This window comes from Cotesia glomerata, linkage group LG6, assembly GCF_020080835.1.
Source record: "Cotesia glomerata isolate CgM1 linkage group LG6, MPM_Cglom_v2.3, whole genome shotgun sequence".
NCBI lineage: Eukaryota > Metazoa > Arthropoda > Insecta > Hymenoptera > Braconidae > Cotesia > Cotesia glomerata.
Window position 1 is genome coordinate 2307871 of NC_058163.1, and position 18022 is coordinate 2325892.

General features: G+C 22.8%; 1 protein-coding gene across 1 annotated transcript; it reads right to left on the minus strand.

The window, feature by feature from the left end:
• Positions 1-12610: 12610 nt before the first annotated feature.
• On the minus strand, positions 12611-17837 carry LOC123267499 (START domain-containing protein 10-like). Its single transcript, XM_044732166.1, has 7 exons — positions 17356-17837; positions 17093-17295; positions 16850-16997; positions 15532-15684; positions 13437-13561; positions 13223-13345; positions 12611-12913 (listed from the first exon to the last, which is right to left on the minus strand). The coding sequence occupies exons 2-7, from the start codon at positions 17246-17248 to the stop codon at positions 12809-12811; spliced, it is 810 nt and encodes a 269-aa protein (XP_044588101.1). The 5' UTR covers positions 17249-17295; positions 17356-17837; the 3' UTR covers positions 12611-12808.
• Between the last annotated feature and the right edge of the window lie 185 nt (positions 17838-18022).

Sequence of the window (18022 nt, forward strand, 5' to 3'; positions counted from 1 at the left end):
TTAATTAAACAATTTTTTTTTTAACAAACAAATTGTTTTCAATACAAAAATTGTTTTTATATTTTTTAACTTTTATTTAAAATATTAAATTTTTTATCAAAATTAAAATTTATCTTATATTTTTTAATAAACAATTTTTTTTTTAATAACCAAAATTTTTTTTCACTAAAAAAATTTTTTTTATACTTTTTAACTCATTAAAAATTCAAAATTTTTGATAAAAATAAAAATTGATCTTGAAAAAAAAATAATACTCAACAAGAAGTGAACACTTTCTAAAATACCAATTTAAAAAAACTAATTATCAAATTAAATTTTTTATTAAAAAATTACCAAGTGATGAAACAAATTACTCAATTAAAAATATTCACAAAATTATATCATTTTAAAAACAGGCATTTTAAAATAATAACAACAGGTCGTTTTAAAACAAAAAAAAAAATATAAAATAATAAAAAACTGGCACTTTTTAACAAACAAACTTAGATAAAAAAAAAAATAGTAAAAAAAAAAGAAAAAAAAATAAAAAGTAAACGATTTGGAAACAATTGGGTATTGGTAACCAGGTCGAGCAACGAGTGAATGAGTACTGGATCCCTTCGGCAAGTGCTATCTTTTATCAAGCTTAACCGTACCAAGCTACCACGGGGCCATAACCAATACTAATATACAAATATATACTAATACTAATACTAATAGTACTAATACTAGAGACGAGTTGTACGAGAGACTGGTTGTCATCTCATCGGTACACACAACTATTTCAATACTTGAACAACTTGAACATCGTTATTACACACCGAGTTAATACACCGGTAAAAATTTTACTGAGGGAGATGGAAATTGTTTATGAAATAATTGTAACAAGTGAGATAACAGATGCGTTCCCCTTCGTTCTATCTTTAATTACGATTTAAAGCTCCTACCAGCTCCTAAATCCTTTTAGCTTTGCTGGCTAATCACGGACCAAGATTTTCTTACCTTGGTAAGGTATATTAATTTAATTATTTATTTGTTGATTTTTTATTCTTATCTTCTTTTTTAGATACAGACTCTTTCTTCAGAAGATGTTTTTTTTTTTTTTAAAGAATTTTTATCGGCTGAAAGTAATTAGTCTGTCGGTCATTTTAATTTTTATCATCAATTCATTCATATTTATATTTTTAAAATTATTAATGATATTAATTTTAGCAGTCACTTGATTATTTTTTAATTTTATTTAACAAGAAAATTTTTTCTAAAAAATTATTATTAAAAAATTGCATTTTTGATTTATTAAAATTTATTTATCAAAAAAATTTGTTTTAAAAAATTGCATTTTTATTTTTTTTAATTTTATTCAACAAAAAAATTAGTTTTAAAAAATTGCATTTTTTAATTTTATGTAATAAGAAAATTTTTTCTAAAAAATTATCACAAAAAAATTGCATTTTTTAATTTTATTTAACACAAAAATTTCTTCTAAAAAATTTGTTTTTAAAAATTGCATTTTTTAATTTTATTTAACAAGAAAATTTTTTCTATAAAATTATTACTTAAAAATTCCATTTTTAATTTTATTCAACTAAAAAATGTAACATTTAACAAAAAAAATCCTAACCAATAAAAATATTCCCATTTTTTCGGGGAGTCCCGGACCCCAGCGCCATCTACCGTAAATTTTTCTAACTAAATCTTCAATTTTGCCCAAAAAATAATTTAAAAAAATTGTACTTTTAATTTTTTTTAATTTCTACATATCAATTTTTTTTCCATATTTTATTTGTTAAAATTATAAAATAACTGCTAAATAAATCTCATTAATATCTATAATAGTTTTTGTATAAAAAAATTATAAACATTTGTTTTTTTTCGAGCGCGGAACCAAAATGATTCCTCAAGCTTTTTCATGAAATTTGCAATATTTCAATCTAAAAATTTATTTCTTCTCAATTTTAAGTCCAATATTTAAAATTTTATTAATATTTTACCAAAAATTAATCTAATTTTCTCAATAATCATCAAAATAACTCTTCTTAAACAAAACTCACTCTTAACCTCAAAAAACTTCCCATTTTTCCGGGGAATCCCAGAGCTTGGCGCCATCTACCTTAAACTTTTTCAACTAAATTTATCCCGCCAAAAAATAATTTTTAAAAATTGTATTTTTAATTTTTTTTGAATTTCTCAATATGAATTTTATTTTTTCATAATTTATTTGTTAAAAAAATTTAAAAAATAATCAAATATTTGCTAAATTAATTTTCATAAATAATTATACTTATTGAAAAACAATTTTTTAAATAATAAGTAAAGATTTTTAATTCTTCTTCTTATTCTTTATTTTTTGTTATTTCTTCTTTGCAAGTTTCATTATTTTCACTTAAATTTTTGACATTTAAATAAAAATTCTATTTTTCTTGATCTTACTGAAAAAATATTAATTTTTTATTTATTTATTTGATTATTCAATTAATTATTTATTTATTCATTTTTAATTCTTATCTAATTAATTTACAGACTTTTCAAAAAATATTTTTTTTGAGGGAGTTTAAAAAAAAAAAAGTTTATTCCTAATGTATATAACTCAAATTTGTGACAAATACAACAAATTAATAGCAAATTTTAAATTTTATGCTACTAACCACTAGTGAAGAAATATTAAAACAAATTTTTTTAAATATGATCTTTTTTTTTTAATTAATTAATTAATTTTACTAAAAAATAAAATTTAAGGAAATTATTGAAAAACGAATTTTTAATTATTTTATTAATGAAATTAAAAATGATTTTTATTAAAAGAAGAAATATTAAAAAATAAATAATTAATAAGTAAAAATTGAAAACTCGAAAATTAAAAATAAATAAAACACCTTGAAAAATAATGAGTGGCATTTCCTGTGAATAAAAACCGCGTCTTTGTATAACAATAATAATCAGACGCTTTTTGTCAGTCAATTAAGCTCGAGTTTCAACAATCTTCTCACCTTGGTCTGTCGTTACACTCAATTTTTAATCAATTTACTTATAAATAAGCTATTTAGTTTTTTCTATACTGTAAACCAATTTAAAATATTTAAAATAATTATTCTCTCCCACCTTGCGATATCTCGTTGGGAATTTAAAAATACTGGTTGGTATATCCGCGACTACGATTAAAGGTGGCGCCAATAAATTTCTGCTGCATCTCAGGATCAACAGGACACTCAGCAGAAAAATTGTCACTACTGAAACAGTCCTTTTAATAATAAATATTAAAGTTTACTTTAATTTTTGTAATTAGGTAGATTTTTCCTGAAAATATTAGTCTGATAAAAAAAGTTTTGTATGAAAAATTTGTGGAAAATTTAATTTTCTAAAAGAAATTTTTCTTATGATTTTTTTTATAAGCTCATCCCGGTGTTACACTCATCGAGACCTTTCATTTGAGCACCCACATCAATTTTTCATATATTTCATATATTTATATATTTCACAAATACGATATATATAAAATATATAAAAAATACCATGTAGGTACTTAAATGAAAGCTCTTGATAAGAGTAATATCGGGATGAGCTTATATCTTTAAAAATGTCAATAATTAAGAAATGACCTTGTATTTTGTGAACTATTGACATTTTTAAAGATATAAGCTCACCCCGATATTACACTCATTGAGACCTTTCATTTGAGTACCCACATCAATTTTTCATATATTTCATATATTTATATATACTATATATATATGTATATATGAGAAATATATAAAAAATCCATGTGGGTACTCAAATGAAAGCTCTCGATGAGTGTAACCTCGGAATGAGCTTATATTTTAAAAATATATATTATATATATGTATATATGAGAAATATATAAAAAATGCATGTGGGTACTCAAATGAAAGCCTTCAATGAATGTAACATGAAGATGAGCTTATATCTTAAAAAACATCAATATTTAAGAAAATACAGTGCAATTTAACAATATTAATTATTTAATAAAGCAAAATTTTATTTATTAATCTTTCAATTTTGTGCAAAAAAATTGTTCTTCTTTGGCATTTGTCACTTAGTATAATTAATAAATTACTTACCATTCATTTTCACCCATCATTGAACTCAAGACAATCCAACCCCCTCGCCACTGCATGTTACATGTCACACTGAATATATATGTATACAGCAGTCTCACAAAGTGATACCCCGCGCGTCCAATTGGGTTTGAGTTTCGCCATATTACCGCAAAATAATAATGCAATAATTCTCTAGATAATACAAATATAAGATGCAAACCCGTGCCGATTATAAAACAAACCAGACCAGAAAACCTGAAAGCAAAAAAATAAAAATTTTTCCATGATAATAAATCGCTCATTAGATAAAAAGCGTATTGTATTGATTATTCTATTCTTGTTCTTCCACAAATCAACGTCATCTTGATTTATTACAATCATGATTAAATTGGAATTAATTATTATAATACTCACGGCATTTCATATAAATCCATTAAATTCCAAACTCCTCTCCAGTGACCAATTACTAGCGGGCCAATTATTAAACAAGAAATTACTGAATCTGCTATTGGTAAAGTGCGCTTTTTTTTAATTTTTTTTGTTATTTTTAGTTTTTCTTCATTCAAGTTTTCTTTCTAAAAAAAAATTTATAATTAATAATTAATGCATATTCATATTTTTAGAATAATTGATTATACACTGATAGATTTATGAGCTATTAATGATTTAATTTATATTATTAAGAGAATAATCAATTTATGATAATAAGATTTAGGCTACATACAAAAATGTTTTATCTCTACATACATAATTGAGAAATTACCTTATATCTTGTGAAATATTGACATTTTTGAAAATATAAGCTCATCCCGATGTAACACTCATCAAGACATTTCATTTGAGTACCCACATTAATTTTTCATATATTTATATATATATATATATATATATATATATATATATATATGCTATATATATATATATATATATATCAAAACTGCATGTGGGTATTCAAACGAAAGCTTTTAATGAGTGTAACATCGGGATGAGCTTATATCTTAAAAAATGTCAGTAGTTAAGAAATGACCTTGTATCTTGTGAATTATTGATATTTTTAAAGATATAAGATCATCCTAATGATACACTTATCAAGACCTTTCATTTGAATACCCACACCAATTTTTCATATATTTTATATATGAATATATGAAAAATGGTTACGTGCGTTAATATCCCCGGACAAAATATCCCCGCGACAAAATATCCCCGGACAAAATTCTTAAAAATATAAAAATTCATCAATAATAATTTGAAAATTAATCTTAACATTATTTCTTTAGTGTGTTTGTGTGTTTATTAAAAATTAAACCAACAAAAACGCGGGGATATTTTGTCCGGGGATATTAACGCGTGTCACTATGAAAAATATATCAAAAATGCATGTGGGTATTCAAATGAAAGCTATTGATGAGTGTAATATCGAGATGAGCTTATATCTTAAAAAATGTCAATAGTTACGAAATAACCTTGTATTTTGTGAACTATTGAAATTCTTAAAGATATAAGCTCATCCCGCCATTGCACTCATCAAGACCTTTCATTTAAGTACCCACATCAATTTTTCATATATTTCATATATTTATATATATTATACATATAAATATATGAAAAATATATCAAAAATTCATGTGGGTATTCAAATGGAAGCTTTTGATGAGTGTAACATCAAGATGAGCTTATATCTTAAAAAATGTCAATAGTTAAGAAATGACCTTGTATTTTGTGAACTATTGACATTCTTAAAGATATAAGCTCATCCCGACATTGCACTCATCAAGACGTTTCATTTGAATACCCACATCAATTTTTCATATATTTCATATATTTATATATATTATATATATAAATATATGAAAAATATATCAAAAATGCATGTGGGTATTCAAATGGAAGCTTTTGATGAGTGTAACATCAAGATGAGCTTATATCTTTAAAAATGTCAATAATTAAGAAATGACCTTGTATTTGGTAAACTATTAACATTTTTAAATATATAAGCTCATTCTGATGTTACACTCATTGAGACCTTTTATTTGAGTACACACATCATTTTTTCATATATTTTATATATTTATATATATTATATATATATATATATATATATATATATATATATATATATATATATATGTATTTATAAAAAATATATAAAAAATGCATGTGGGTACTCAAATGAAAGCTCTTGATGAGTGTAACATCGGGATGAGCTTATATCTCTAAAAATGTCAATAGTTAAGAAAGTACAGTCCAATTTAACAAAATTCATTTTTCAATAAAGCAAAATTTTATCTATTTATAGATCACCCGTCAGTCACATAGTGACTGCAAGGTTGCTAATTTATTTGAAGACAATTATTTAATTTATTAAATTTCAATAAATATTCATTTGGGAGGAAAGTTCATTCATTAATAGTTAATAAGTATTAGATGATCGTTTAATAAATAATTTATCAACTGTTAATGTATATTTATTAAACCTAATGATTTTTAAAAATCATTTATTAAAAAATTGCATTTTTAATTTTATTTAACAAAAAATTTTGTTCTAAAAATTGGTTTTCAAATAACTTAAATCTTCTAATTTTTTAAAATTTATTTTTAAAAAATTTCTTTAATTTTTTTAAATTTCAAAAAATCAATTTTTTCCGCCATAATTTATTTGTTAAAAAAATTATAGAATAATCAAATAAATTCATAAATTATACTTACATGTGAAAGACAATTTTTAAAATGATAAGTAAAAACTTTCAAATTTTCTTCCTCTTCTTCTTCTTCTTTGATTTTTTCTTCTTTATTATTTTCCGTTTCCTCTTCAATACAACTCTCATTATTTTCACATAAATTTTTGACATTTAAATCACAACTCATTGCAATTTTATTATTCTTGATCTTAACAGTGTCAAGAGTAAAGTACTAATGAAACAATTCAATAAACGAAGAGCTTGTTTAAAACAAATTAAAAAGTGGGAGATTAGAATTAAAAAATAATATTTCTTCTTACGCTTGCGCGACTTATTTAAACCAAGGGTAATTTATTCGGAATAATAATAATAATAATGAATTCTTTATCGATTAATTAAAATAGATTATAAATTATTTACTTAAAACAACTTCCTTAGGTGATAATTATAATTAATAATAAAAATAAATATATTATTGCGCAAGTTTTATAATTTTACGGTAAATATTTGCGGTAATTAAAATATACTTATTTTAGATTAATTTATATAACAAAACCTTGGGAGTTAATTTTTAGGACTCGGATTATAATAAATAAATTAATTTACATTTTTTAACAATTAAATTTTTAATAAATGTTATATATATACAAGGTGCAATAATATGAAAGTGAAATAATCACTTTTAATATACGAATACATTTATCAATAATAACATATTTTTTTTTTATTAATTGTAAATTTTTAATAAAGGGATGTAATTGATTTTTTTCAAGAAAATTAATCAGTACAATTTTTTAGAGGATTTAATTTTCTATAAAAAAATATTATTTTAAATTTTTTTTGTTCAAAGGGTCATTCTAAATGATAATTTAAAAAAAAAAAATTTTTTTTTTTATTTTACTTTCTTCGAAAGTAAAATTCATGAATATTATAAAATTTGAATCTTAATTTTGGCATTCAAGCGAAAATATTATACAGAAAAAAAAAAGTAAAAGCCTCAATTATTGACACTATTAGAGACAAAGTTATGATTTGATTTTTTTTCAGCAATCAAATATCAATATCGTTGAATTTTGTTTGAGGTAATGTCTCAAGTAATGTTTTTACTAATCAATTTCTTTTTTTAAAATGATAATCACTGATATTTACTAATTAATTTTAAATAATTAAATAGATTATCCGGATACACCAATTATTGGCAGGTTAAAAAACTGATTGATCTAATTATTGACATACCTTAGCCCCAATTATTGACACCTATACTGCGCATGCCTAGAATCATCTGCTTATTCTTATTTATCGAAACTTATTATTAAGTAATCAATTTTATTAAAGTTTATTAATAATAATTTCCATAAATGATTAATTACTTTTAAAAATGTAAGAATTAATTCAAAAATAATTTATTGAATCAGAAGAGTTCAAACTCCTACAGTTAATTTTTTAAGTTAAAGTAAAAAAAAAGGCGTCTTAGCGCTGTCGAATGGCTGTCAATATGAGATTCAACTTAAAAATTATCAACTAGTTATTGACACCCATTATTTAAATATTATAAAGGAAACAATTAATTTCGATTATTCAATTTTATAAATTTTTCATATATTGTTAATTAAAAAAAAAAAAAAAAATCATATTATTAGACGAAGAAATTAATTTAAACAGCATTTTAAAAAAATGCTTTTCTAATCAAAGTTGTTAAGAAAATAAACGTTCGTAAGGTTTGATCTGGTGCTTTTATTTTTTAATAATTAATATTTAATATTTTAAACTGAGTAATTTTTTTCAATTTTTTAATTAATTAGAATTTAATAAAAATTTATAAGATAGTTATTCTTATTGCAGATAATTAAATATAAGGTAGATGCCTCAATTATTGACACTATTAGAAACAAAGGTATTTGATTTTTTTAAGCAATCAAATATCAATATCGTTGAATTTTGTTTGAGGTAATGTCTCAAGTAATGTTTTTACTAATCAATTTCTTTTTTTAAAATGATAATCACTGATATTTACTAATTAATTTTAAATAATTAAATAGATTATCCGGATACACCAATTATTGGCAGGTTAAAAAACTGATTGATCTAATTATTGACATACCTTAGCCCCAATTATTGACACCTATACTGCGCATGCCTAGAATCATCTACTTATTCTTATTTATCGAAACGTATTATTAAGTAATCAATTTTATTAAAGATTATTAATAATAATTTCCATAAATGATTAATTACTTTTAAAAATGTAAGAATTAATTCAAAAATAATTTATTGAATCAGAAGAGTTCAAACTCTTACAGTTAATTTTTTAAGTTAAAGTAAAAAAAAAGGCGTCTTAGCGCTGTCAAATGGCTGTCAATATGAGATTCAACTTAAAAATGATCAACTAGTTATTGACACCCATTATTTAAATATTATAAAGGAAACAATTAATTTCGATTATTCAATTTTATAAATTTTTCATATATTGTTAATTAAAAAAAAAAAAAGATCATATTATTATACGAAGAAATTAATTTAAACAGCATTTAAAAAAAATGCTTTTCTAATCAAAGTTGTTAAGAAAATAAATGTTCGTAAGGTTTGATCTAGTGCTTTTATTTTTTTTTAATAATTAACAATTAATATTTTGAACTAAGTAATTTTTTTCAATTTTTTAATTAATTAGAATTTAATGAGAATTTATATACATATTCTTATTACAGATTAAATATATTTAAAAATAATTTAGGGTGTCAATAATAGAACCTTGTCAATAATTGGGGCTTTTACCTTACTTGATACAATAAATTTTTATATTTGATCAAGATTTTTAGATACTTTAGGGAAGTAGCGCCATCTACTTCAGCTGAGAAAAAAATTTCAATTTCTAAAAATTTCTACATGTCAATTATTTTTTGCCATAATTTATTTGTTACCAAAACTGTTAAAATTAACAAACATCTGCTAAATTAATCTCATAAATATCTAGAATTATTTCTGTGTAAAAAAATAATGAACATTTGCTTTTTTTTGAGCGCCGGAACAAGAATGATTCCTTAAGCTTCTTCATAAAATTTGCAATATTTTAATTTAAAAATTTATTTTTTCTCAATTTTATGTTTAATATTTAAAATTTTATTAATAATTTAGCAAAAATTCATTCAATTTTTCCAATAATCATCAAAATAACTATTCTTAAACAAAACTAAATCCTAACCTCAAAAAATTTCCCATTTTTTCGGGGAATCCCAGAACTTGGCGCCATCTACCTTAAATTTTTCAAACTAAATCTTTTATCCCGCCAAAAAAAACAATTTTAAAAAATTACAATTTTTAAATTAAATTTAAATTTTTATTTTTAAATTAAATTAAAATTTTAATTTTTCAAAATTTTAATTTTTAAATTAAATTTTAATTTTTTAAAATTTTAATTTTTAAATTAAATTTTAATTTTTTAATTAAATTTTAATTTTTTAATTTTCTAAATGTCAATTTTTTTTTGCCATAATTTATTACAAAAATTTTTTAAATTATCAAAAATCTGGTAAATAATTTTTAATTAACTCAGAATGACCCTTTAAAAAATATTACATGAAAAATTGAGATTAATATTAATAAAAAAGGAAGTTAACAATACTTTTTACATATTATTATTATTATTATTATTATAAATGTAACAATTAAATGATTAATATATTTGATTACTGTGCTCATGCAAAATTCACATTTATAAACATTAAAATGCATCATTCAGTTGAAACAATTATTTTTATCATTTATAATGATTAACAATTTTAATAATGTAACTTTGTGCTATTTTATCAGTTTTTGTTATAAATCAAACTTTGATTTAAAGTTATAATTTTATCAAAAAGTCTTTCTGTTCTGATCGTTATTGTATACACAGCCCTTTTTATTATTATTATTATTATTATTATTATTATTAGTATTATCATTATTAATATTAATATTATTATTATTATTGTTATTATTTTAAGAACAATGCACGCTAAACTCACGAAGCCTTTTGTTTATTTAATAACATTATCGTAATATTAAATATTAATTATTAAAAAATGTTTTTGTGCTTGGAAGAAAAAAATTTTCTTATAAATTTATTTTATTAGATGATAAAAAAGAGATATTGTTGAAATAGACCGGTCTGGTGTGCAGATATGTTAAAATTATGTGCGATATATTTTTGATATAGAAACTGTCTCAGCCATTAATAATTAATTAAATCATTTCAACCTCTGATAAATAATTAAAAATTCTTCCTTGCAGTAAATTTTACATTTAAAAATTTTTTTTTCAACTTTCATTAAAAAAAAAAATGTTCTCTTCTTTAAAGTCTAAGAAGTATATAAGTACTTTGGCAAAAATTGTATTTTAATAAAATGACAAGAAAAAAAAACAGGCCACAATTTAAATAGCACTTTGTTAATCACGTAGTTACTAAATAACAAATACTGCATGTAGTTTTATTTAATACACTAATTAATTAATTACATAAATCTATATTGAGGATAAGAAAAAATTTATCTTTAGAAACATAATTAAGAAATGACCTTGTATCTTATGAACCATTGACATTTTTAAAGATATAAGCTCATCTCGTTACTACACTCATCGAGACCTTTCATTTGAGTACCCACATCAATTTTTCATATATATATATATATTTAAAAAATACATGTCGGTACTTAAATAAAAGGTGTCAATGAGTGTAACATCAAAATGAGTTTATATCTTAAAAAATGTCAATCATTTAGAAATTACCTTGTATTTCGTGAACTATTGACATTTTTAAAGATATAAGCTCATCCTGATTTTATACTCATCGAGACCTTTCATTTGAGTACCCACATCAATATTTCATATATTTTATATATTTCTATATTTCACAAATACTATATATATATCAAATATATAAAAAATGCCATGTAGGTACTCAAATGAAAGATCTCGATGCATGTAATATCGGAATGAGCTTATATCTTAAAAAATGTCAGTAATTAAGAAATGACATTTGGTCTTGTGAATTATTGACATTTTCAAAGAAATAAGCTCATTCCGATGTTACACTCATCGAGACCTTTCGTTTGAGTACCCACATCAATTTTTCATACATTTTATATATTTATATATTTCACAAATACTATATATATCAAATATATAAGAAATACCATGTAGGTACTTAAATGAAAGGTCTCGATGAGTGTTACATAAAAATGAGTTTATATCTTAAAAAATTTCAATAATTAAGAAATGACCTTGTATCTTGTAAACTATCGACATTTTTTAAGATATAAACTCATTTTTGTATTACACTTATCAAGACCTTTCATTTGAGTACCCACATCAATTTTTCATATATTTCATATATTTATATATTTCACAAATACCATATATATGAAATATATAAAAAATGGCATGTGGGTACTCAAATAAAAAGTCTCGATAAGTGTAACATGGAAATGAATTTATATCTTAAAATATGTCAATAATTAAGAAAAGACCTGGTATCTTGAGAACTATTGACATTTTTAAAGATATAAGCTCACCCTGAAATTACACTCATCAAGACCTTTCATTTGAGCACCCACATCAATTTTTCATATATTTTATATATATTATATATATGTATATAGTAAGAATATATCAAAAATGCATGTGGGTACTCAAACGAAAGCTCTCTATGAGTGTAACATCAAAATGAGCTTATATCTTTAAAATATATATTATTTATCTGTATGTATGAAAAATATATATAAAATGCCGGTGGGTACTCAAATGAAAGCTCTTGATGAGTGTCATATCGGAATGAGCTTGTATCTTTAAAAACGTCAATATTTAAGGAAATACAGTGCATTTTAACAAAATTCATTATTTAATGAAGCAAAATTTTATTTATTTTTAATTAGCAAATCACGGAAGTCTCATAGTGATTGCAAGGTTGCTAGTAATTAATTAATTAGTGTTTTAATATTGTTAGGCTGTAATACTGCATCTATTTTTTTTTTATGATTGCTAGTTAATCATAACAAATATAACAAGTTTATTTTTTAATTGTAATTATGATTAATTAATAATTAATAAATTATAAATTAATTAATCACTGTCCATAATCATCATATCTTTGGCTATTTGATCTTTCAAATGCGACTCATCAACGTAACTATTTTTCATATTTTTTTCTTCAACAGATTTTACGCACTAAAAAATAAAAAATTATTTTATATTCTTTTTTTTTTAAGTTTGTAAATTTTAGCAAAATTAACTTGCTACAGAAGTAAATTTATTTAATTTTTAAAAGAAAAATTTATTTACTTCTGTTCAAGTATATAACGATAGTAACAAAATGGCGTATACTAGCGCAACTACCGCCATTTTGTTTGACAACAATTCTTTAGCGATTCGGGTTAGGGACTGAGACTAAACTAGCAGTAACTAATGACTAGTTCTAGCGACTAATGGCTAGCAATCTGTGCTGAAAAAAGCTAAGGTGTAAATAAATTAACTTACATCTTCAACGCGTATTCTGGGCGCCATTATTTGTTCAGGATAATGCCAGGGTTTGTGGTTAGGCTTGTTCGCCTTCTTCCATTCAGGATATGCTATTGATGCTTTGTGTAATTTTTTAACCATCTATTTTAATTTAATAAAAAAATCATTATTAATATTATTATTTACACAATTACTAATTTTAGAAATCAAATTTTGAAATTATTTTTATTACCTTGGGTGCAAATATCTGAGTGATTTTATTTACAAGCCATACGGGCAATTTACCATGGGGATCTGTGTGAGAAACATATCCTAATTCTACACCATCTCCATTGCGCGATGGTCTTACAACGTATCCTGTTGATAAAATATTAAATTTTAATTAATACACGGAAAAAAGTAAACTGTAATAAATAACTGTCGATTTATAATCAGTAATGATCAACTAAAAATTACCATTTCAAACAGTAAAATCGTGATTTTACTATTCACTTTATAATATTTACCATTTAAACATTACAATTTACTCTTTACATGGAAGAAAATACTATTTCAAACAGTAATATTCGCTATGTAAATGTCTAAAATGTTTAAGTATAATAATTAACAATTCAGACTTTGATATTTATCATTTCGTACCTAAAAAATGATCTTATGATATGTAAAAAGTATAAAATAAAGTTAGTAAATTTCTAATACAAGCAACGTCAATATTTACAAAGTAAAATGGTAAATTTTAAACGCAACGCTAAAAATCAAACTGTAATTATTGACTTGCTTGGACTGGTAAAATGTATATTTTAAAAGTATAATTTTTACTGTTTCAAATGTTAAATTCTCCCCGAGTGAAACCCCCTTCTCTTTTATCTGAGTTCCCCTTTTCCTCATAATATGGACTATATAATGAAATGGCAATTTTTACTGTTTGAAACTGTAATTTTTTAAGATGAAAGAGTCGTTATTCACTATAGTGACAGCTACTAATCACTTAATTTGGATATTAAATTATAAATTGTGGGTTTTATACTTTCTACATTAAGTTCTGTAATATTTATATTTTTGTCACCCCGATGTCCGCTTTATTGTTTGAAACTATAAAAATTAACCGGAATCCGAGTGAATATTACAGTTTACTTTTTTCCGTGTATTATTATTATTATTATTATTATTTATTGTTTAAAGGCCATGGAGTCGTAGCTCCTTGCGGCCTTCCAAAATACATTACAATGAATGTTAATTAACAAAAGTAGTGTATTACAAATATTACTGGTATATTATACATATAGTAAGTACATCAATATATCACTCCATCATCAGATAAAAGTATTTATTAAAGACAATAGTCAAATCACGCATTCTCTTCGCTCAACAAAAATTCGCTCTTCGCTCTCGTGTATTATTTATATAATTTGTCCATTAAATTATTAGTAATTGATTCTGCACAGAAAGAAACATTTCTTGACTGGAGAACAAAATTCTTGGCTCAAGAAAATTTGTCGGGTGCCTGAAGGAAGACCGAAGTTGTGTTGGCCGAAGTAAAAATTTTTCTTTAAATTCTATTCTTGGTGGAAGTCTTTTTTTTTTTAATTCAAATTATCATAAATACTTGATACAATAAATTTTTATATTTGATCAAGATTTTTGGATACTTTAGGGAAGCAGCGCCACCTACTTTAGCTGAGAAAAAAATTTTTTCACCTCGAGAAAATTTTTCTCTTGGATATTTGATACGCATTTTATATTATTTTAGCGTGCAATTATACATATTGAATGAAAAAAAATGATGAAATATTATTTGATTTTGCCATTTGACTTGTTAATTAATAAAAATATTAATGAAAATTTACTTCTATCTTAATATTAAATTTTTTGGAGCAAGAGAGAAATTTTCTCAAGACAAGAAAATTTACTTCTATCAAGAACTAAATTTTTTGGAGCTTCGAGGCTGAATTTTCTCAAAACAAGATTTTCTTGACTTAAATAAATTTTCTTGGATCAATCTACGTATTTCTTAAAGCAAGAGAATTAATTTTCGGAATAAGGGAAATTTCTTATCAAAAAAAATTTTTTTTTCGCTCAAGAAAATAATTAGGGAGAAAAATATTTTCTTTGCTCAAATATACCTTTTTTTCTGTGTGCGATAGTACTATTATTTTTAAAATTTATTGAAAAAGTCCCCAAACTATATGTATAGTGTCAGAAGTATAAAGAAATCATTAATCCAAAATTTTCTTGTTCATAATTCTTAAATCTCAGGAGTCACATAGTTCAAGTTGCTAGTTTAATTTAATTTAATTTAATTTATTTATTATTACTTAATAATTCACCTGTTAAATAAGAGGTAGCTCGAACGAAATGCTTTCTCGGTGGATGATCCTTGTGGAATACTGAATGATTTAGTATAAGTTGCTCTCTTCCGGTATCCAACCATGATCTTTGCAGAACAAAGTCGCGATTTTTTAATGGAGATATACAGGCCACTATAATTTAACAAAAACAATTTTTTTTACACCATGTACTTATTAAAAAAATATACTCTTAAAAGAAAAAATCAATGACATTAAAGTTAGCAGTCACTTGACCATTTTTTAATTTTTTTTTTAACAAACAAATTTGTTTAAAAAAATTACTTTTTAAAAAATTGCATTTTTAATTTTTTTAAATTATTACGTCAATTTTTTTGTTAAAAAAAATTATTAACCATCAGCTAAATTCATTTTCATAAAAATCAATAATGCTAAAATTAGACATTTTTATTTTTTTTTCTCAATAATTAAATTAGAATAAAAAAATATTTAAAAAAAATTGCACTTACAGTTTTTCAAATTTTTTACAAATGAAACTAAAAAAAAATTATTTTTTAATAATTTTTTCAATGAAAATAAAGTTAGCCGACATGTAAAAATTTTTATGATTTTTTTTATTAAAAAGTTATTGCAAAAAAAATTTTTTCATTTTTTAAAACTTTCAATAACTATAAGTACAATTTATTAAAAATATTTTTTTCTAATAATTTAATAAATTAATCAAAATAAAAAAATAAAAAATCTCAGCTAACTTTATTATTTTTCAATAAAAATAAAATTAGCCTAAAAATTTTTATAATTTTTTTTAATTAAAAAATTATTAAAAAAAAATTTTTTTATTTGTTAAAAACTTCAAAAACTATATGTACAATTATTTAAAAATATTTAATAATTTAATAAATTAATCAAAATAAAAAAATTGAAAATGTCGGATAATTTTATCATTATTTTTCAATGAAAATAAAATTAACTATCTAAAAATTTTTATGATTTTTTTTATTAAAAAAAAATTTTTTTATTTGCTAAAAACTTCAAAAACTATAAGTGTAATTTTTAAAAAATATTTTTTAATTGTAATTTAATAAATTAATCGAAATAAAAAAATCTAAAATGTCGGCTAACTTTATTATTATTTTTTAATGAAAGTAAAATTAACTATAAAAATTTTTATGATTTTTTTTATTAAAAAAAAAATTTTTTTTAATTTTTTTATGTGTTAAAAACTTAAAAACTATAAGTGCAATTTTTAAAAAATATTTTTTAATAATAATTTAATAAATTGATCAAAAATGTCAGCTAACTTTATTATAATTAATTTTCATTAAAAATCAATACATACTTGAATAATAACCGATATCATTGTTGGGATTAAAAAACCCAATGTCCTTAGACTCGATCATATGCGTGTCCCAAACTTTTCTATACTCCGGATCATGCAGGACGTCATACAGTGTTTCTGGTTCAACATCTGCGAATCTGGTTCTTATCTAACACAAAACAATTTTTTAATCTTCAAACCTTCCCAAAAAAAAAAAAAAAAAAAAAAAAAAAAAAAAATCTAGAAACAATAAAAAGCACTTACCTTAATCATCTTGAAGCTTATTCCTGGCACATGCTTAGTCCACACTGACAAATCAGGCTTATTATAATCAAGCTTCCAGTCATTGTTATCATCATACAATTTTTTAAGCTTTTCAAAATCTCTATCCTCAGCTATTTTCACAACTCCCACCTCCATCTCCAACGTTTTGCTTTTTTTATCAATTTTGAAGCTTTTTATTAAACCTAGAACAAAACTTGTCACCATATGCCACAAATTAATCCAATAAATAATTAAATTCTTACCGGCAGTGAAGTTAAGTAATTTTTATCCAGGTACTGATTTATCAAAAAACCATAATCATTTTATAACACAAAAATACCCCTTGAACTTTTACTATTATTATTATAATAATTATAATATATTATTATTATTAATAATAAATATATTTTTATCCACAATTAATAACCTTTAACACTAAACTATTGATTAAATGAACGCAACAATAAACTTCACTTAAAATAACTTGTTAACTATCACCCGACAACAATTAATTGATTCGGTGATTTAAATTTTCTACCCTTATATTTTTTTTCTTTTTTCTAACATCAACTTCACGATATATTTTATATTTTACTACAGTCTCTCTTTATAATATATATCTAATGATTTATATAGTCAAATACGCTCGGGAACTTTCGTAAACCCGAAAAGCTAATTTCAAAAATAACGCGCGGAATTTTCTGCTGCGCAGTAGCTTATTTTTGATTCTGCGCATGCGCAGAAGCAAAAACTGGGAACTGCGCATGCGCAGTTCCCTTATTTGATTTCTGCGCGTACGCAGAAATCTCCGTCATGCGCAGTAAGTTTTTTTTTTATAAAACTGAAGTCAGCTGACAGCTGTTAATTATTTTAATCAATTATAATTAATAAAATTAATTCTAAAAATTTATATTAAAAATTTCTTTAATT

Excerpts from the sequence above, each read along its gene's own strand:
- LOC123267499 (XM_044732166.1), bottom strand. The coding sequence starts at position 17,248 with ATGGAGGTGGGAGTTGTGAAAATAGCTGAGGATAGAGATTTTGAAAAG. Across the intron at positions 13,562-15,531 it reads AGCTACCTCTTATTTAACAG|GATACGTTGTAAGACCATCG; the intron begins GTGAATTATTAA and ends TTTTATCAACAG. Across the intron at positions 13,346-13,436 it reads CTCAGATATTTGCACCCAAG|ATGGTTAAAAAATTACACAA; the intron begins GTAATAAAAATA and ends AAATTAAAATAG.